General features: G+C 46.9%; 3 protein-coding genes across 5 annotated transcripts; 1 reads left to right on the forward strand and 2 right to left on the reverse strand.

The window, feature by feature from the left end:
- LOC8078857 (thaumatin-like protein 1b) lies at positions 1 to 5,292 on the forward strand. 2 transcript variants are annotated; one of them, XM_021460598.1, is made up of 3 exons: positions 1 to 349; positions 443 to 1,130; positions 5,173 to 5,292. In XM_021460598.1, exons 1-3 carry the CDS (start codon positions 289 to 291, stop codon positions 5,207 to 5,209), a joined length of 786 nt encoding a protein of 261 aa, XP_021316273.1. In that variant the 5' UTR covers positions 1 to 288; the 3' UTR covers positions 5,210 to 5,292. The 2 variants fall into 2 exon arrangements, with proteins under 2 accessions (XP_021316273.1, XP_021316269.1); XM_021460594.1 differs by lacking the exon at positions 5,173 to 5,292 and adding an exon at positions 1,957 to 2,632 and having other exon boundaries at positions 3 to 349.
- LOC8054355 (calmodulin-lysine N-methyltransferase) lies at positions 7,870 to 12,805 on the reverse strand. Of its 2 annotated transcripts, none has more exons than XM_021460584.1 (7): positions 12,527 to 12,805; positions 11,188 to 11,407; positions 10,902 to 10,977; positions 9,989 to 10,049; positions 8,953 to 9,078; positions 8,660 to 8,792; positions 7,870 to 8,368 (listed from the first exon to the last, which is right to left on the reverse strand). In XM_021460584.1, exons 1-7 carry the CDS (start codon positions 12,657 to 12,659, stop codon positions 8,074 to 8,076), a joined length of 1,044 nt encoding a protein of 347 aa, XP_021316259.1. In that variant the 5' UTR covers positions 12,660 to 12,805; the 3' UTR covers positions 7,870 to 8,073. The 2 variants fall into 2 exon arrangements, with proteins under 2 accessions (XP_021316259.1, XP_021316264.1); XM_021460589.1 differs by having other exon boundaries at positions 8,953 to 9,068; positions 10,898 to 10,977; positions 12,527 to 12,804.
- On the reverse strand, positions 15,807 to 19,247 carry LOC8078858 (anti-sigma-I factor RsgI6). The gene is made up of 6 exons (XM_002468141.2): positions 18,968 to 19,247; positions 18,840 to 18,871; positions 17,788 to 17,944; positions 17,494 to 17,666; positions 17,318 to 17,419; positions 15,807 to 17,215 (listed from the first exon to the last, which is right to left on the reverse strand). The coding sequence occupies exons 1-6, from the start codon at positions 19,062 to 19,064 to the stop codon at positions 16,094 to 16,096; spliced, it is 1,683 nt and encodes a 560-aa protein (XP_002468186.1). The 5' UTR covers positions 19,065 to 19,247; the 3' UTR covers positions 15,807 to 16,093.

A 21,217-nucleotide genomic window follows, 5' to 3' on the forward strand; every position in this document is an offset into this window, starting at 1 on the left:
CCAAGAGGGAGTGCTCGGATTCCCCCCTCTTCTCTCCACCTCTCTTCCAATTCTATGCGTGGTCGCTCTTCCGTCTCTCCCAGTGCAGCAGTCGTCTTCTCTACCTTCCTCGCCTATCCAGTGCTCCTCATCTAACAACTGTACTAAAACTAGCAGCAAGACTGCTTCTGCTTGTACGATAGCCTGTACCTGTACTGTGCTGACATTATATACCCTCCCCTTCTTGCTCGTGCCAATCGCCATTGCCAACCACCACGTAGAGCTGCATTGCTTTGAGGGATCAAGGCCATGGGAATCGCAACAGGAGTTTGCTTCGTAGTTCTTGTTCTGATCTGTACATTTCTCAGAGGTAACAATTCGATCGTTGAAAGAGTACTGTATTTGGCTGCTCTGGTGATTGTTTGACGGAATTCTTGACGACGTTGTTGGTTCTTGGTCGCAGAAGGGAGAGCGGCGACATTCACGTTCGTCAACAGGTGCACGGGGACAGTGTGGCCAGGCATCCAGTCGAACGCCGGGAGCTCTCGGCTGGACCCGACGGGCTTCGTCCTGCCGCCGGGCACGTCGCGCGCGGTCCAGGCGCCGTCAGGGTGGTCCGGCCGTGCCTGGGCACGCACGGGCTGCGCGCAGGACGCGAGCGGGAAGGTGGTGTGCGCCACGGGGGACTGCGGGTCGGGCTCCCTGGAGTGCAACGGGCAGAACGCGGCGACGCCCGCGACGCTGGCCGAGTTCACGCTGGCCGGCGGCGGCGGCGACGACTTCTACGACGTGAGCCTCGTGGACGGCTACAACCTCCCGATCCTGGTGGAGCCCGCGGGCGGCGCCACGGGCGCCACGACGTGCGCCGCGGCCGGGTGCAGTGCGGACCTCAACGAGCGGTGCCCCGCGGAGCTCCGCACCGAGGGCGGCGCCGGCTGCCGCAGCGCGTGCGACGCCTTCGGCAAGCCCGAGTACTGCTGCAGCGGCGCGTACGCCAACCCAAACACCTGCCGCCCCACCGCCTACTCGCAGCTCTTCAAGTCGGCGTGCCCCAAGTCGTACAGCTACGCCTACGACGACCCCACCAGCACCTTCACCTGCGCCGGCGGCCGTGACTACACCATCACCTTCTGCCCCGTCGCCACCCCAAGGTACACATATCTTCACCCTCACTCCGAGCTCACACGCTACCCTCGTAGTGATTGACTTATGCCAACCATCCAAGGTTAATTTTTTGTTTGCTTTGGCGTGCCGTCTTGATTAATGATTAGAACGTGGTTAGTCATAAATGCTCTCGAGATTCGCGTGCAGAGTTAGGCCCGCCGGGGCAATGAATTGGCCATGCCGGCACACCACCATGGCCCGGCACACTTGCTGCACCTAGCAATCGTGTACCGGTAGTGGTTGGTGCGTGATCAGGAGTGAGTGACCCAGCAGCACTGAGCGCGCCATATCACCTTATCTGTCTTTGTTTAAATGCATAGAAAACGAGTGCAGGTATGCCAAATACTTCTAAAAACTCTGAAATGGATTAGTAGAATGGGACAGCGATGGCGAGAGGTTTGGAAGATTGCAATGTGATGTAATCATTGGACTGGATCAAGTACGCTCTGTATACATCTTGCCATTTTGGTTGGTGCTTACTAAGTGTTAACCTTAGGCTTAGCTTGCTGCAAGAGGTTTGACCCCCCGTGCCCATGCGGACCTTTTTTACCGCTGTCGGTTTACACGTCCACGTCATGGGCGGGCCAGGCCAGTCGGTTTCTTATCTCGTGATGTCAGCGTACAACAAAGGTGACCGTAAACAACAACCACCCCCTGCTAGTACATAGCGACGTCAGTAGCAGTAAATATTTAACGCGGAAAGGATAGTAGTAAAAAGCAAGCAGAAGGATCGCTTTCATTAGAGTTAATTAATTCACCGGGCGTTCTTTTCACTAATTGCTGGTCCCTTTTTTGTGACGGACAAACGTGCAGCATGAAATCGTCGGGTGGCCCTGGAGCAACGACGGCGGCACCGACAGGCCCGACGCCGACGCTGCCGGGGGCGACGCCGCAGATGCCGCGGTCGGCAGGTGGTGGGCAAGGCAGCGGCCCCGACGGGCAGGGCGTGATGCTGGGCGACAACTCCTGGCTCGCCAGCCTCGCCACGGGCGACGCGTCGTCCGCGCCGTCGTCGCCGCCGGCGCTCCGGGCCTCGCCCCTCGCGCCGCTCCTGCTCGGCGCCCTGCTGCTGCTGCTGCTGGTGCTATAGTACCAGGCTACCAACCGACCCCGTCACAGGTGTGTGAGGCGAAAGTTTTGGTCAAAGAAAGAAGCGGGCGCGCACGGCACGGGGCACCGGCGCAAAGCGAAGCGGTGCGCTCGGCTTGCCGCCGTGCCGACGCGGACGCCGAGCTGCCCTGCCCCGATGGAATGGAAGGGGTGGTGGTTGGTGTTGCGCGCGGTGGGGCTGTCCCTCCGCCTGTCCGTGCTGGGTTTGTGCGGGGAGATGATGTGATTTCATTTGACCAAGATCGCATCACGCCATTGTAAAATCCGCCATTTTCTTCTTCTTCTTCTTCTTCTTCTTCTTCTTCTTCTTCTTATTGGAATTGTACCGTTGTGTCCAACAAAAAGAAAGGAATGTACTCCAAGATTGTTTCGCAGATAACCAAAGACTAGAAGCAATGATTATGCACGCACTCAGCAGGTCCCGGCCATCAGAAGACGCTAGTAGTGGCGAACCAACTACGACCATTTGCGCACAAACGGGTCAGGCTAACAAAAAGTGATCACTTAGCTTACATCATTGTGAACGGGCGGAACATATACGTACCTGCTACTGCGTTACAATGTCTGCCTTCAAATTCAAACTGCCCTGTCCGCACCAACGTGGCAGGTGCACTATCCTATCTCAGACAGCCTACCGAACGTTCGTTCCTGCTGCATTTGAAGGCATCTCCTAGACATGGTGGAGGCCGGCGTGCAGCGGATGATTTTGACGGCTAAGCCGAATGCGTGCGTGCCCCAATCAACAGCTAAAGGAAAAGTAAATGGCCTACTCATGGATGACGTGGCTGCAGCATGGACTGAGACACTAGAATACTAACTACTAGTGCTGATGGTATAGTACTGCTGCCACTTTTAAAGTAGTGTACACACACTGTGTAGCTGATGACGCGTCCTCGGTGATTGTTGGCACATGGGAGGGACGGAGAAGATGAAGATGGTGCCATGCCATCTGATCTGTGCTCGCGGATCAATCAAATACTCCTACGTATATACAGGCGAGGGCGTGGTGGGGAGGACATGGGCGTACACGGTGATGAGATGATGCCCACTCATCTGGTGCTGGTCCACTGCTTTTGAGTGAAGCCAAAGAAAGGAAGGATTGGTGTCGGGCGTTCCTGCCTGCCTGCCTGCCTGCCTATCATCGTTTCTGAGCTGCGTCGTATCACCCTGGGATCGCCTTTTAGTGCCAAACGTAATGGCAACCTAAGGTTAGTTGATGCGATCTGCGGCGCTGAGCACGGTAGGGACCATACATCTGAATCTAAGCTTGCTGCTTCTCAGATTCATCCACATTCACTCGACCTGTCGACCATGCACTAATTAAGCTTTGTCTTCTCACCAAGAGAAGAAGCACTGTCAGTTCAGCAGTTAGTACTACTACGCTTGCACTGCTGTTGACACGGACTTCAGAGAGCATCGCTACGAACAGTAGACATGATGGCATATATGATATACACGTATATTTCACCGATTTCTGTCAAATGCCAATGCAATCATGCATGTTTCGGTTAGGTGCAGCGTGTACAGTTCCATCGCGATATAGGAGTACGAATGTGATGCGTACCTAGACAGTTTGACCTGCCCAATATATCAAAATCACACTCTCTGCTGGCCTCGTGATCTTGCTTAGGAAGTCAGTTAAAGGCAGCTAGTTCCAGGGCGTCTCATACCAAACACCCTGTTCCTGCACTCAGGAATCACAAACCAAACGCCATTGCTGAACTCTCGCATAGAATAGAAACCTCTCCATCCGCTTTCGGACCGATGCGACCCCGTTGCCTGCAGAAGAAAAGGATGTGACGGGCACGCTCAGCTCGGAGATCAGCAGTCTTTTCCATACCAGACTGACAAGTTTCTGCTAGCAGCAGTGTAACAATGACAGGCATGTTCACCGTAACCGCCGGAGATTCGGCAAGGACCTGACGCGATGCCAAGCCGCGGCATGTGACTTTCAGTTTCAGGCAGGCAGCCATCAGGATCAAATGAAATGAGGTAGCAGTAATGCCAATAATGCCGGCCTCGGCGCATGAGGTCTGCCCAGTCCAGTGACCGACTGATGACTCCGACGCTGATCGGCCACCCACCGGTCGTTTTCAGTTTTATCCCTCGCAAGGGGGAGGTCCTGCCAGAGTGCCCAATTCTGATACGCGACGGTGCCACACAGCCCTCAGGTCTCTGATTAGAATACAAGCACAGCTACAATAGCATCTGTGCCTCAGTTAGCTAGTGTAGTACCTGCATTGCCTGAAACAAAAGGAGCTTTCTGGTTTATGTATGATTCAGCATTAGTTGTAAGGCAGCAGTATCGTCGCCTTTCTGTTTACGTATGATTCAGCATTAGCTTTCTGGTTTATGTATGTATGCCATTGCTTCTGCTAGTGATTGTCCATTGGGCACCGCAGTCCTCAGGACTGTGGTTGCCCACTCGGTTGCACCCTCGTGAACCAAAGGTTTCACCTTTTCGTTGACTGCTAGTCGCTTAGCAACTGAGGCTCTGGACATAGGACAGACAGGTTTAGCTGTGATTTGGGTTTGTTAAACCGGATGGAGGAATCTTGAGTCAAAAGTTGAGTGTACTGACAACAATCCTGCGAGAAAAGATGCTAAAAGAAAATTCCTTTTAGCAACGCTGAGGGATGCTTGTAAAGAGGAAAGGTGAACGGAGAAGGGCGAAAAGGAATGGAACTGTTGGTACACGCCGACCACAGTTAGCAGAAGCTTACCTTCGATTGGTCCATCGTTAAGGAATGGAACATGCCATGCTGGCCTGCTCTGCATCGGTGTCCCACATGCTTAGCAATAGGCTACTGCTACAACTTTGCTCTTATTATTAGATTATGGATGTAACTGTACTACAATGATAGACTGATACACATATACGGCCATTTTCAGTGAATTATTCGTTGCATAAATATGTAGGTTTGGGAGAGAAGAGAACGCAGAGAGGTTCTCCTAACATGAGTTGATATTCAGAAACAAGACAAGAATCCTTTGTCACAACTTCAGCTGCTCCATGGACATTCTATTACGTCTTTTGTAGACAGTTCACCTAAATTTCTATTTATGTTTCAGTTCAGAAAGATAAGGATATTTTACAGAGCACATTGATATATTTTTATATGAAAGTAACATCTTACATGGCGTCAGCAACACATAGAAGAAAACGAGTTGTTGGCGCGGTGGCAATGGACGAGCAAAAAAAGGAGCTGCTGCTTTGGGTAGTGTGAATATGTTCTTGGAACTATCACACAAACACACATTCATCAAGAAAATATCCATTGATCCTACGGTAAACCTACAAAGTTCATAGATGGTGATTGACAAGAACAATGCACCTAATGAGGTGGCTCATAAAGAAATGAATTAAAGCAAGTGCATACGATAGCATCAATGGAAAATGGACCGGACCACCCAGGAAACTGACAAAAGGCTTACTGGGACGACTACATCTTGACAACCCTTCTAAAAGTTTATCAATTATCTCACCATATCTGGTATTGCTGATAGTTGTTCATGAGCATTCTGACATGCACCTAGTTATCTGAATCAAGATAGGTGAAAACTACTGTGCATCCACTCATGAATAAACTCAGATGCAGAAGGATACGTGGATCATGCACCTTGCTGGCATAGCGAAGTACAAGAGCATAATCAGCTATGAGTTATCCATGAAACCTTGCTAACATCTCCAAAAAGTGCTTTCATCCAGTCAGCAACCATGAAGATAAGTTTCAAAAAAAAAAAAAGCAACCATGAAGATACCCAAACAGCCGTTTGATAGGAACCAGCTGAACTAGAAAACTGTGAAGAAATTAGCCATACAGACAGCAGTAACATCAGCTAATAAACCAATGTGGGTGCCATGATGCAGCAAACACTAGATTGAAATAACACAAGTCTTCAATCATCGTTTGTCAAGACGTCAGCTTATCAATCGTTGTTAGTCAAGACGTCAGCCTACCAGATGTAAAGTCATAGAAAGCGGCAATAACATTACTTTCAACCTGCAACCAGTAATCTACTTAGATAAACAAGCAACGATTAAGCATAGATAGCTGTCAAAGCACCAAAGAAAATAAAATATATTCCACTGCCAACCTATGCATGCTACTCCAGAAGAAGTTGTTGAAACGCCAGATTCAAGAACGGTGCACTGCAAGCATCAATAGCCAATAGGCACTTGTACTGTGCAAAGCTTGATAGCTAGACAAGCTTGAGTAGGTGTTCTACGGAAGGGGGTCTAATAATCATATTACTCAAAAGTTTGGCTACTTGACGGATAAATGATAATGTTTTAAGTTACCTAAAGAAAATCATTTCAAAATTTAAATTATGTACAGCCATCAGTATTCATTGGCACAACAAGTAAAGGTAATATATGTACCCACTACCCACATCAGTTAAGACTTAAGACAATATAAACTTTAGGGCCTGTTTAATTCCCCATGGAATGCAAAATATCAACTACTTTGGAATGATGAAATGGAAAATGCCAAAAAATTTAGGTTTATCCGAAATGCGAAATTTATTGCCCTCATTATAGCCTCTTGAGGCTCTTGTTTTTTTTTGTTTTTTTTTTTTGGCTCTTGAGGCGAAAATCCAAAATAGAGAATAGCCTCTTTTTGCCAAAAATTTTGCATGGTGTTTAGTTCCATTATGCAAAATGATAGACCAAAACCTAGAATTTTTTCGGGTGAAAGGGGAATTAAACACCCCCTTAGTTAACCATTTTGGATAAGGCAGCAAACATGAGGGACCAAAAGTGCTAGTCATTGTCCAACTGCTAAGAAATCCAGGTTTATTCTTTCTGGAACACACATGAGAGATGGGCATCATTTTATTAAGAAGAAGAAAAGTTATTAGATTGCAGAAGCCAGCTTGTGAGTGCCCAGCCAATTGTTTGAACATCATGAATCCCAAGGCCTCCATATTGAATCAGTAGGCAAACACGACCAAGGAACCAAAGAATCACCCCCATTCGTTGTTCTCTACCTTCCCAAAGAAGTTCATGTGTTATTTTGCCTATTTCCTTGATGATCCATTTAGGAAGGTCCATTGCAATCATGAGATAGATAAGGGCAGCCTTAACCATAGTTAGTCTTCCAACTTTGTTCATAAGGGAAACCATCCATCCGGAGAAGTAACTACAGATCTTATCAAGGACAGTTCCAAGGCTTCCTTGGTTAGGCTTCCTAACCGACAATGGGAGTCACAGATAAATGTATGGAAATTCACCACACAAGACATGTGTTCAGTGTTCATGAGTGACCGCTATGTCTTCTTGGCATCGAATAGGAAGACCGAGCATTTAGAGATATTGTTTTAAGGTCTGAACCTAAACCAAAACAATATAACAACCCCTTAATGAATGCCAGATCCAAAGCTATGGGACAGAGGAACAGCACCATGTCATCAGCATAGATGGAAACCCGATGATTAAAACCAGATGTGTTGGATGGAAATCCAGTATATGTACTAGACATTCAGGACTTGAAAGAACAATAAAAGAGGTGTTGTAAGATCACATGAGGAATTGAATATAATGCAGCATAATGGCATATCATCTAATGAAAATAATGCATATTGTTCCATGTCACAGATGCGCAGCCTGTCAGATGAGGAAAGGCGAGTTTGCAAGTGAATGCTTTTGAACTGCCTTGTTGGTACTTCCATAGAAAAGCAAAGAACTTTCAGAAATGTTTAGCCAAGATCCACCTCCAGGTTTACACTATCGTGCTGGATGGGATATATATAAAAAAAAATATATAGCTAATGCACATTATAAATGGATCATCCAAGATCAAATAGAATTTAAGGAAACTAGATCTCACTAAAATAGCTAATTCTAACCAGGAGAGGGTAGCAATGCTCCTTGTCATAATTAGGCCAGGTTCTATCCTCACCAGCCACATATTTTTTGTGCAGATTCCAGACAGTTGGATCATAGTTCTCTATCAACTCACAACACAGACCATTCTCTTTAATTACTCCCAGGAATTTGTCTAGAGAATCGCCTCTTTTGGGGCTCAGGAAGATAGCTTGTGAGGTTGTCGAATGCTTCAGCAAGGATTTGACTGTTCGGGCAAGGCCCTCATGGAATTGCTTGAAAAATGTGCTGCAAGGAAGGCAAAATGTGAAAAAGAAAGTTGTAATGGAACTTATTGACCTGATAACAATTTTATTACTAGTAAAGATGCATGGTGTAATCAGAGTACATATGAAACCAACAGCCACGAGACATAGCTTTTGACTAAATAAAAAACACTTGCCGATTAAATGTGTTACTTAATGCCAAGTACAAACCTCACAGCATATCACTGACACATGACAAAACAGTAAGGAGGCACAGAATTGAAAAGATTATCAGTATTCAAGAATAGCAAAGAATCAAGAGGGTCAAACATACCAGTCACTTGCAACAATGATGTCAAAAGTATTCAATATTTCTGAAGCTTGCTCTTTGTCCCAATGCAGTATCATAGATTTAACCTTTGTCTCACCAAAAGTCTTTGCGTTGAGGGTTATGTTCTTCTGAATGTCTGCAGGTTAATGGTTTACAAAGGCCAAAGAACGTGTTTTTAAAAAAGGTAAAAAAAAGCCATGAAGGGTGAAATTTTGGAATGATCTAATCTTTTCTTTTTAGCTATTTACAATATTAGCAAACACTCCATTCTGCATACATTAAATTAAGAAGGATACACCCAGCTACTTGTGGGTTGCCATCAGAAATAACAACCTCGTCAGCATTTGTACTGGCTGCAACAACAAGTCCAGCCAATCCATAACCAGATCCAAGCTCAAGCACTTTCTTGGACCTGTAATGAACTAAATATTCAATTAATCAGATAAATATAATAGAAACTGAACTTAGTTAGGCCCCCTTAGGAATGTGGGATTTCTCCCTGTTTCCTGTGTTTTTCATGTGAAAATGAACTGATTTGTGTACAATTCTTGCATTCCAAGGGGCCCAAAGTAGCAACGAACTACTGTCATGGCAAAAGTTATTATTGTGAAAAGGCTTTGCCTTGAAGGTAATGTGGGCTATGGAATTAGACTATTGACATAGGTTCATATGGCTAACAACAGGTACATGCTGAAAAAGACCATGAACTAATGTAGCACTCAGATATCTGTTCCTTTTCTGCTTTTGATCTCATCAAGAAAATATGATGAAAAATAGCATGGGCAGAAAACTAGTCCAAGAGTGTAACTACAAAACTCAGGTGATATACACAGCTCAAGCCTCTCAAGGATTTATTTCTCATACTATAGTAAACAGCTTTTGAAAATATTAACAGGAACAAGGACCTATATATCATTGTATATTTGTCTTACAGGTTGTACTAGAAGGACACACTACCACTGTATGCTGTGACTCTGTGAGTGTGTAACACGATAATGCACCCTATGATCGTTTGGTTCAACACACAAGCCAAGCCAGCCAATTTTCTTTCCTAACACACTATGCTTGTTGAATACGCGATTCACTTACGTCCTTGAATCCTGATAAAAACTTTTAAGCCAACAATGTAAATTACTTAAGTTTGTGGGCTTAAACTGAAGCATTTGGGGATTCCATGCAAGTTACTCAATCACACAAATGCATGCCTCCATGCTAGGACAAATCAGCTAAGATTCAATAATGTTTCATCTTAGCACAACAATCCATACTGCTGCAGCTATGCAGGAATGTCACATGGTCAATAAATCTCACAAGTCACAGATCACAACAGACCTGAACATATCCGAGTGGTTAATACAGTAGTAGGCAAGGACCTCTTCTGATGGCCAACAACCTTCAGGGAGGAAAACACATGTTAACTTGAAACTGAACTGACTTTTATTGAAGATACTCCCTCTGTTCCAAATTATAGTTCACTCTAGCTTTGGCCTAAGTCAAACTTTTCTAACTTTGACCGAGTTTATAGAAAAATGCATCAACATCTACAATATGAAATTTGTTTCATTAAACTTCCCATGAAACATGTCTTGATAATGCGTTTATTATTTTATTTATCTTAAAGATGCTAATATTTTTTCATAAAAACATGATCAAAGTTAAATAAGTTTGGCTTACAAGTATGAAGTAAACTATAACTTGGAACAGAGAGAGTATCATGGAAGGGTTAAACATGCAAAAGTGGAAGAACAAAATGAAATTCAGAATAGCATATTATCAGTAGACAGCACTGCACTTTCAACTCTTTTACCAATCTTTCAATTCTATATCGATTTTTTCCTACTTCTAAAGGCCATATGCAAGCTTAAGTGATCACTGACCGGAGGGAATAGTCTATGACTCTATGATGCAAGTATAAGAAACTTTGATTAGTTATGTTCAAAAGTTCATAGGTTTGTGGGATCACAACTGTTAATCCAAGAAGGAAAAATTGCCACGCATAGAACACTTGTGTGCCACATTCTGAAAAGTGGCCAAGACACAATAGTGTACATTACGCACATGTTTACATTTCTTTTCCACACAAGTGTGTTCCTATTGTCATAGCAAAAGGCACAAACAAATCTGGCAGGTACTAACAGACAGCAACTGAAAGATGCCATGAGTATACACATGAACTGATGCAGACAGATGGAATCATATGTATTTCAACAACAAAAATAAACTTGCTTGAACAAAACTTACATACTAGTCCAGTAGTGTCGATATTGTATTTGTTCGAAGCCTCAATGTCATTGAGTTCAAGGGAATCCTCTTTTCTATATCTGGAATCATGCACTAAAACAATAACCAACTGAAAAAATAGCATGTCAACCTTTCTAGTTGGTTGAACAATTCATGATGGCTAAGTCTGTAGTCACAAACAGAGCTTACAGTACAGAAAACAACACGATTCCCAACTATATCAGGGACAGAAATAAGGAAAACTATATTCAGTGTGCCAGAGAACTAGGGGCAAATAATAGACTACTTACACCAGATCAAGTTTAGAGGAATCTCTACAAGGCAGCTTGTAACATACATAAACATCCTTCTGGCCAAAATCATTTTCATTTCCATTTAATGAATTCCCAAGTGATTTCGCTAGCTGTGAAATCGGCAGTGAATGGCATTCGATCAGGTTAAAGCCACACGAAGCCTTTCTTGAAATGTTGTAGGTGTCATCTTTAATCTGGTGGTCACTAGAAATTCCCTCTGCATGGAAATATAACATAAAAAAACAAATTAGCGTGGCATAATTATGTAAAAAAAATTAGCAAATGTAAACTGTTTGAGAGGTATAAACGTGAAATTACAAGCTGATTATTACAACTGCCATGTTTAAATAGAAGATACATTAACAAAGATACACGGTTACATTTCTGTACACCAAATGCGGAAGTAATATTGGGAATGGGAAACTGCAATTGGCTTTTACCATAAGAAAACTAATATGATAAAATAAAATCAGCAGCCCTACGTTTAATAGTCTGGCAGTGCTGCAACATGGAATGAAGGATCCTAAACAAATCATTCAAACATAGACTGAAGTGAAGTTTTTGTGTGCACATCAGCGGATCAGCACACGCAGGCCTATATACCCACACTCACTCACGAACCACGAAATGGAATTTGTCCTTGAAGTGGTAAAAATCAAAAGGGACCATATTAAACTGAGCTTTGCTGTAATTATAATGAAATTTGGCTGGTTAAATGGGCATGCTCACTGTCATGGTAAACACTGATTTTAAATGTGAACTACCATAATTTCCCAAAGTATATACTATTGAAGCAATAACCCTAAACACAGTACTCACTCCAAATCAGATTGCACAAACTCCATAAAGTCTTCAACACAGCTAACCCATCAACATGACATGCCACAATAGGCCTGAGCATTCAGAACCATTGGATCAGAATTGTTCAAGCATTGCGCACAGGAGCTAAAAGCTGAAATGGTGCACTACTTCACGGATTTTGCTTTCACCGTGCTTGTCCGAGTTTCTGAAATGCCAAGCAGGCGGGCTCAAATGTCAATGATCCCATTATCATCAGTAGCCCCAAACATCACCGAAGTGTGTAGTAGAGGGGCAACAGCTCAAAACGCAACACAGAAACTAATCGCCTTGAATTAAAATCCACAGCACAAGGAGCGGCGTTTGGGCCTTCCGGATTGCACGAGCAAGCTGCCTTCTGCCCTATCATCTAGGCAGGAGGTCTTCTCGTCTCTTTGAATCGCTCGGCGAAGGCAGATGGAGCGGAAACGAATGAACGGCAAAACCAAAGCGGACGCAGATGTTGGCATGGGTAAATAAGGGAGGGAATCAGCGGAACCTTGGGCGCGCGCGGAGGACGAACGAGCAAGCAGCGCGCGGCGAAGGATGCTCCACCGCTGGGTGGCGTTGGAGGCGCCACGGGATCCACTGGGTGCTGGCGACGGGGATGGGGGTCGAGAGGAGGAGTCCATCGGAGCTCGAGATGCGTCAGCTTTGTTCGTGGCGAAGCAACAGAGAGAGATTGAGGACTAGTTCGATTGGTAAATCGGAATTTCGGATTTGCAGCTTGCAGCGATCGATCGTAGAGGAACGCCGCCGGATCTAGTCTAGCTCCAATAATGTGTTGCAGCCGCCGCGCATAGTCATCGGGCTACCATAAGTTTTTGGGCCTATAAAACTTACGGGCTGGGCCCAAAAGTGTTGTGCTGAGTTGAATTATGAAAGGACCCGTAGTCGGTGGCCTGTTAGTTGCTACCAGCCTACTTCGTCCAGTTTTTTTTTTTCGATGATACTTCATCCAGTTTAACTGACGTTTTTAGTTTTTATTATAACCGGTGCAGCAAGGAATCTTTGGATGCGTCACATAGGAGTGTCCAGGTGCATTCCAATAGCTGTGAATATAGATGATGTAATTTAGTGAACGATATTCAAAGCGGGACGGAGGGAGTACCACCATGCATTCTGCTTATGGTTCTGTTTGGATCGGCTTATTCACCGTGTCAGCGACTTGGAATCGAAGAATCTAACCGTGATTTTGCCGATTGCTCGGAAGGACTACAAAGTAATGAACTACACAATCAATTCCCCATATCACGACCATAAAGATGCAGATGAGCTATCGCGCTACACAGGCGAAGACTGCGGTTCGAAACAAGGCCTATGGCTGACGAGTGACGACACTTGAGTGTATAAGGTCAGGGACTTCTATGATTGGAGATAACTAGAACCATGAAGGAGAGTTAAGGTTAGGGTCTAGAAACCTTTTTGTTTGTTTTGTAGAAGTGAGTTTAGAACTTTTGGGGGAGATAATTAAATGAGAATTATTATTTTAGTATAGATGAATGCATCCCCACCTGCTACCATAATTTAATTTATCATATAATTTCTCGAAAACTTCAAGTAGGATACGAAGACACTAAAAAACAGGCAAGAAACTCGAGACATCCAAAAAAAAAGCCAAACAAAAGGGCATGAAGATTAACTCAGTAGGGGCATAGGAGAGAACGTTAGAGAAAGCACCAAAGCTTTCCTATATATGGTCAGTGGTCACCGGAGTTATCCGGTAGAGTCCGAGGCAGAGTTGGAGATGCCATAAGAAGAAGAAGAAGAAGAAGAAGAAGAAGAAGAAGAAGAAGAAGAAGAAGAAGAAGAAGAAGAAGAAGAAGAAGAAGAAGAAGAAGAAGAAGAAGAAGAAGAAGAAGAAGAAGAAGAAGAAGAGACACCAGATGATGTATTGGAGTTTAGGTGCTGACCAAGAGGCCAAAACAGTGCATAAGAACCATTTGATGGGTACAGTGAAGGAAGAACCAGAGCTTCACTGTGGAGACACCTGCAAACACATTATGCACTGGATTTGTCCAATGATGTACTAGAGAAACCATCAGAGAGAGGATTCAATGATCAGCAATAGCTAGTCGGAGTAGCAGAGAGCACTGGATTTCTCCAGTGTGGCCACGGGAGAATTCTAGTGCACCATGCGAGGCAACTCTTGTTTCCAATTGCTAGTTGGTTGTGTTTGGGCTATATCTACCTCCACCTCATTTGAAGTGTGTTAGAGCTTGCTAAAACTATAGTTGAGTTAAGTCTCGTTACTTTATACTCTAGCCACCATATGTTGTTAAGAGAAGATTAGGCTATTAGGAGAAGTGATACGGTTAGTGCTTATGGTAGTTAAATGCTACTTTAGCCTTTATTATATAGAGCGAGGTATGGGTATAGTACGTGTTTAGTAAGGTTTACGTACCCAATTCCACTTTCCCGGTCGTTCAGAGTTTTCTTTCCCAGCGAACGATCCGACCACGTCTTCTCCTTTCCTTTTCCCTTCCCGCTTCCTTTTCTTTTCCCAGCGAACCATCCAACAACAAACGATAGAGCTTAACTCCCTCCCCTGCGTTGACGTCATCGCTGATGTCATGTTGAAAAAAGCAAAACATTTATTTCAAAATGTTATAACTTCTGAATAGTGTATCTATTTTTATTTGCATTTGCATCACTGTGTTCTATGCGACGAGATGAACAAAACTAGACCTCACTTACATATGTTTCAAAGAATTTTATTTTATTAGTAATTTATGTGTATTATAGAATAACATATAATTTTTAGGCTATAACTTATAAGAATAACTTATAACATATAACTTAGCATATTTCTACTAATATGTTGTGATACTGATTTGTACATTTAAGTTTTGAATATAACTTATACACCTAGCTTTACATCTAAGCCATTCATCAAGTTATATAACTTATAAGTTTTAAATATAACTTATATATCTAACTTTACATAAGTTGTGTTTCTAGAATTTGGTTTATTCATGTGTCTGTTAATGACTTTTGTGTTTGCAGTTTTGGCGCAAGTTAGTTAATTCGTTCCTTTGTGTTTAATGACTTTTTATACATAAAAGGTATTCTCTAACTCTTAAGATTTTAAGTTTTTCGCATAAGTTAAATTTTATAACTTTCATGGCATAAGTTATATGATGTAAGTTAATATACATAAATTGGTAGTAGAAAAAATAAATCTTCGAAACATGTGCAAGTGGGGTCTAGTTTTGTTCGTCTTGTCGTGTAGAACACATAAGTGCAGACGAAATTAAAAAAAGATACGCCATTCAGAAGTTATAGTATTTTGAAATAAATATTTCTCTTTTTCTACAGTCATCCTTAAAATGCGTATATGAATGTAGAAGTGCGGAAGAAGCACTGCACATGTGCGGCTGGTTGTCAAAAAGAGAAAGGGGTGAGATTTTTTTTCCAAATAAGGTATGTCTGAAATTGATCGTTTGATTTGATAGGGGTGAACATCCATAATTGAGTGAGGTCGGTTTACGTACCTCCTTATTATCCGTGCTTGCACAAAACAAGTTTTGTATTTCCGTCAAAAAAAAAAAACAAACTTTGTAGTTCTCCGCGCTTGCAAGTCTTGTGAGATTCTCTAGCCAATTATAGCTTGTGGAGTGGCCCTCTGACCTCTGTGGGGTGCGAGGGATATGAGGCCTTGGCGTTTTGAACCAAGCTCACATAGTGGACACGATTATTATGGGTTTTTTTTTCTAATATGTCTCGTGAAGATCAATGTGAAGTCTCATTTTAAATCTCTTGATAGTAACGCTAAGATGGATCATTAAACATGGCAATACATTACACATGCCAGCTGTTGGATGCCAGATTTTACAGTAAATTTCACGCAGGACAGTAAGAACACATAGATTGACTGTGCAATCTTCTTCCACAACAATCACTTGCAGTCACTACATCAGCTAGTAATAATAGTATAATGGGTAAGCAGTAGCAAGCATTACGACCCGTACATGACAAGGGAGTCAGGAGAGGAGCCCAATGCAATGCAAAACAACACAAGAGCACCTAGTTTATACCCCACATATCGATCGTCACGGACTCTCGGTCACATCTGAACGTTGATGTGCCTGGTCTCGTCTCCCGGCGACAGCGAGAAGGTGGACTGCGTGGTCCTGTTGTTGTAGCTCACCGTGAGGACGTACTCCCCGAGGTATCCGCTGAAGCTGTAGGCGCCGTGCGCGTCGGTCTGCCCGCCCGCCTGCAGCGTCCGCCACTCGTTCAGCAGGCGGTCGACCACGTCCCCCGTGGGCAGGTTGGCGAGGTTCCAGTCCGTGAGGCACATCTGGTAGCACCCGCTGGGGTGCAGCGCCGTCCACAGCATGACGCCGCTGACGGCCGGGTGCGAGTAGGCCTCCCGCAGCACCTGCTCCAGGTACGCTGCCTGCGTCTGCGCGTCGAACTTGTTGCTGATGTCGATCTCGGTGAACCAGATGGGCAGCCCCAGGGTGGCGAGCTTGTCCAGTATGGCTCGCATCAGCGGGATGTTGGGCTTGGAGAAGTGGCCCTCCAGGCCGATCCCTTCCAGGATGGCGCCGCCGGACCGGAGCTCCTTGAGCTTGGCCACGTACGTGTCCACGGTGGAGAAGGGGTCGTCGCAGGTCTCGATGACGTTGTACTCGTTCATGAAGAGCGTGGCCAGCGGGTCGGCGTCCTGCGCCACGCTGAAGAAGTCCATGGACGCGTTGGGGCCCAGGCGCTGCTCGTAGAAGTTGTAGTGCAGCATCTCGTTGTTGACGTCCCAGTGCGCGAACTCGCCGCGGTACCGGGTCATGAGGCTCTGGATGCGCGTGTTCACGGCGGACCGGAGGTCGTCCGCCGTCAGGTTCTTCACCCACCGGGGCGTCGCGTCCTGGTTCTCCCAGAAGATGTTGTGGCCCCGCACCATCACGCGGTGCGACCGCACGAACGCAAGCATCTGGTCGGGGACGTCGAAGCGGAGCAGACCCGACATGGGCTCCGTGGAGTACCACTTGAGCTCGTCCTCGAACACCGCCGCGTTGAAGCGGTCCACGAACCACTGCTGGTACGCCTGGTTCCCCAGGATGGTGGAGGCGATCGCCGACCCGATCGGGAAATCCTTGGCCGTCTGCTGCACCGACACGGACGCGCCCACCACGCGGGCGCCTTGCGGGTCGGCGACGTGGATGGTCGCCACGCGCTTCCTCCTCTGCTCCCCCGGCCAATGCAAACAAGATCAGATTCAGATTAGGCGCATGTGCATGGCACGCAAGAACACACACCACGTAGGCCTCGACGAAATGAACGTTACCTTCCGGATGGTATCCTGCTGGTGCATCGCCCACTGGTCTGTCGTGAACGGCTGCAGCGACCCGCTCGCGACGGTGATCTTCATGGGGGTCTTGTCAGCATTCTGCGGGCGAGCATGAACAGTGAGCACTACTTCTGAAGAAAACTGTAGTTTGCGAAACGCATCCGAGAACGTACCTGGAAGAAGATGACAGAGGTCTGCGTTGGCCAGTCCAGGACGAAGCCGCCCTTGACGAAGGCCCAGCAGTCGCTCCTGGCAAGAACCGTGGCGATGCACCTCGCGCCGGTGTTGTCCGGCGCCAGCCTCGCAGTGATCAAAGCCGAGTACGCGCCTTCCAGCTTCACCCAGCCTGCATGACATACACATACAACGAGAATTATTGAAGCTCACATGACATGAGTGCAGCAGTCGCATAGTCACAAATCACATGACTGGACAGGGGGGGGGCAGGGGCGGTCTCGAGAGCTCACATGAGAAGGTGTACATGGTGGTTTTGTTGAGGTTGTACACCACGAACGCCGGGGAGAAGACGCCGGTCTCCGTCGTGCGGTACCCGTCCGAGTCGTCGCTGTTGCCGAACTTGAGAATGCCTCCGTTGTACAGCGCCGGTTCCGGCTGGCCTCTGCACTGGACGCCATGCAAATTTGCTGTTAGCTACCACACACGGCTCTACTGCATGCATGCGCAGATAGTACTCTGGCTGGCCTCGCCCATAATTTATTCTATCAAAGCTTAAGCATATTAACTGTGGAGGCGACAGCGACAGATGACACGCGACACACAGGAAAAGCGCATCGAATAAGCGTACAACTAATTCGCCCTTAGCACAGGCTCACTATTGCCGCGTGAGTTTAGTTGGTCACTTGGTCGGCCCAAAAAAACGCATGCATGTTAGCCGCGTGCAGAGTTTGGCCACGCCGCTTGGCTCCTTGCAGATTAGAGGTTAGCTTCCAAGAAGAGAGCATCAAATAAACATGATTAACTGATGCATGATCACGATGCTTCCAACCATTTTCAGAGCTTAGTGGAGGTCGATGCTATAATATTATCGAGAAGTGTAGTATAGTGTTTGTCACTTGTTCCGTGTGATAATGTCTGTTGGCTGCTAGCAGCTGGTAGGTACTGGTGTGGGGCGGCTGAGGTGTCCCAGCGCACGCATGGGAACAAAACTGGAGTAACCGGCCGGAGAGACTGAGGGAATGAGGGAGGATCATGTGCATTGTGGCCTTGTGGGGAGGAAGCATTTTGTGGTCCAACAATGGCTTTGAGCTTCGTCATCTTCCCCGGCTCCTATTCGATCCTCTGTGCGGCATTGGTTATTGGTGGTCACCCAGGTGAAAATGGTCTTTGATAAAGATGCAAGAACCACAAGCGACAGGCGGACACGCCACAGATATATAGTAAAAACGGTTAATAATTAACGAGCTTGCATTGTTGTTAGTTGTTACTCAAGCATGACAACGTGCAGATAAAGCTAGCTTGCCAATTCGGGAAGAGAGAAGGCTTCAGAGTGGAGACTTACGTCGGTGTAGGCAGAGTAATCGTACCAGCCATCTGCATGTCACCAGCATGAAGCTCAAACGATGTCCACATGCATACTCGTTGGTGAAGTTAGATGTGAAAAGCTAAGTACCAGGGCAACACACTGACCTGGAGGCACCGCCGCGGCGAGCTCACTTCCGCAATGCAGCAGCATCCACAGGACGAGAAACCCCAGACCAGGCAGAGCGAAACGATGCATCTTCATCGCCGCAACTTGACGAGAGCTCAGCCGCTTCCTCTGTTCACGCTCCCACTGTAGTGTCACTCACCTGTGTCTGTGGGTGTGTGTAGAGACTAGAGAGACGGCAGACGGGTATGGAGGTGAAGGTAGCAGCTAGCTAAGCTAGTGAGGACAGGGCGCAATGAAGAGAGGGTCGTGATCAGAGGAAGGGAGCTGTGCATCGCTATATATAGCCCCGGTCACATGCATGGCACCATTTCGTTCCAGCACTTCAAGAGAGCGCGCCCAATTGGCACTTGGCAAGGTGCCACTGGCCGGCGAGTCACGGGCCGGCGTGGGGCGCCCACCACGTAATCACGTACTCCTGGTCCTCGGAGAGGCTGCATGCTGCGGCCGCAAGTTCGTTAGGTGTAGTGGCCTTCTGGTGCTCGTGCACCGGGCCTAGCCAAACACTAGCGCCTGTCGTCGTTCCCCCAGTTCACATGCGCGCGACAGAGCGATAGGCAGGGATGAAGTGGAGACGTGGAGTGGAGTGAACTGCCGCAATGTAGCATTGCATGGTGGTATCGAGTGAGATCAGGGGTCCTGTGAATAACCGTCGCCTTATTCTGTGGTCTCGTGTGCATGGGTCGCCCGCGTCACGCCAGGGGAACTGTCCCGCGGACCTCGAAGTTTCTTCTGTTGTTTTCTTCCTGGCTCCGGCATTGAATGAAGAATCGATCGGGGGGGCGCTGATGGGTCGGCGTACGTGTTAAAAGCCGAAGGGGTAGTAGAGACCGCGGTCACGATAGCCTGTCACCAGTATTCACGTGTTGCTGGGGGCGCCGTGTCCGGTGGAGTGAATGATGCCCGGCAAGCGGCAAGTGCACAGGACAATGGATTGAGTCTGTTCATCAACGAGGATAATCACATTCCATGAATGAAGGGGTGCAAAGTTGCTCGATCAGTGATGATGTCACGAGTCTCCATTTTTTTTTCCCTCGCTTGCTTCTACTCGTACAGCTAAATAGTATAGTACTCTAGGACATCTACACCCAACGTTTGTTAGTGTTTAATACGTGGTGGTGCTACACGGCCTACCGCGCATTGTCAAACATAACATAGGTTACATGCTGCATCGCTTGCTTGGTTTGCTAATTGCTTCCACTTACACCATTCCTAGCTATAAGCAGCAGCACACCAATTCGCCAAAAGCAGCCACTTTTATGAACTTACAACATATTGTACTTATGCAGCAGCTACAACCAGACCTACCGCTGCCTTTCGCGTATCGATAAATCTATGCGACCGGCCGGAGCATCTTATTATTATCTTGCTTCGCTTTCTTTCTTCACCAAACGAAAAAGGAGAGTTTAAACCCATCTTTTCCACAGGGAATGAAATTGGTCCAACCAAAGGCACCGCACGCCGCAGCGGTTGGTACACTAGAATTCGACCATAACCGTCCAAAGTATTTGCCTGCATTCTCTCCTCTGGAAGTCGGAATTATTGTCTGCCTTTCGCGAAGTGGGTTTCTAAAGCCGCTTGCCGCCGGCCAAAAAGGAATCCCCTTTGCAAACACGGGCCATGCAACGCATGCATGCGGCTGCTAGAACGTTCAGTCCTTTGCCCCCAAAATACACACGGACACTAGGCAACTCGCGGAGTATCTTTTGTTCCATAGCCGTGTACAGGGCTACAAGCTACGCAAATCCGCGGAGTGGGGCGCTCGCACGCGCGCCCGCGCTAAATCCCACGTTCACAAAAGCATTCTATTCCATTCTATTGTAGGCGCCACCACCGCCGCCGCCACAAGGTCTCACTCAGGGAAAAGCGCATCGATCGCCGCTCGCCGTGGCGCTCGGCGGGCAGCAGCGACCTGTCGATGCCGCCACCGCGTCTCGCGATGGATCGGCATGGGCTGGCTCAGGCTCTGCCCGCTTGGTTTGGCGCGGCTCGCCGGCCTCGGTAGCCGGTAGGCGAGGTGTACGCCTCGGCGGATTCACGGGCGTGAGAGCGAGCCCGAGCCCGGCCAGGCGGCGGCCACGGGGTATGTTTGACTAGCGGTGGAAAGACGACGCCGGATAGGGCTGGGCGCCGGGGGCGGGGGCTTCGGCGGCACGGTCACGGACCGTGCTCGCGCGCGGGCGGACGGACACTTGCCGCAGGATTCGCAGCCGCGGGCGTTGGACAAGTAC

This window comes from Sorghum bicolor, chromosome 1 (assembly GCF_000003195.3).
Source record: "Sorghum bicolor cultivar BTx623 chromosome 1, Sorghum_bicolor_NCBIv3, whole genome shotgun sequence".
In the NCBI taxonomy this organism is placed as follows: domain Eukaryota; kingdom Viridiplantae; phylum Streptophyta; class Magnoliopsida; order Poales; family Poaceae; genus Sorghum; species Sorghum bicolor.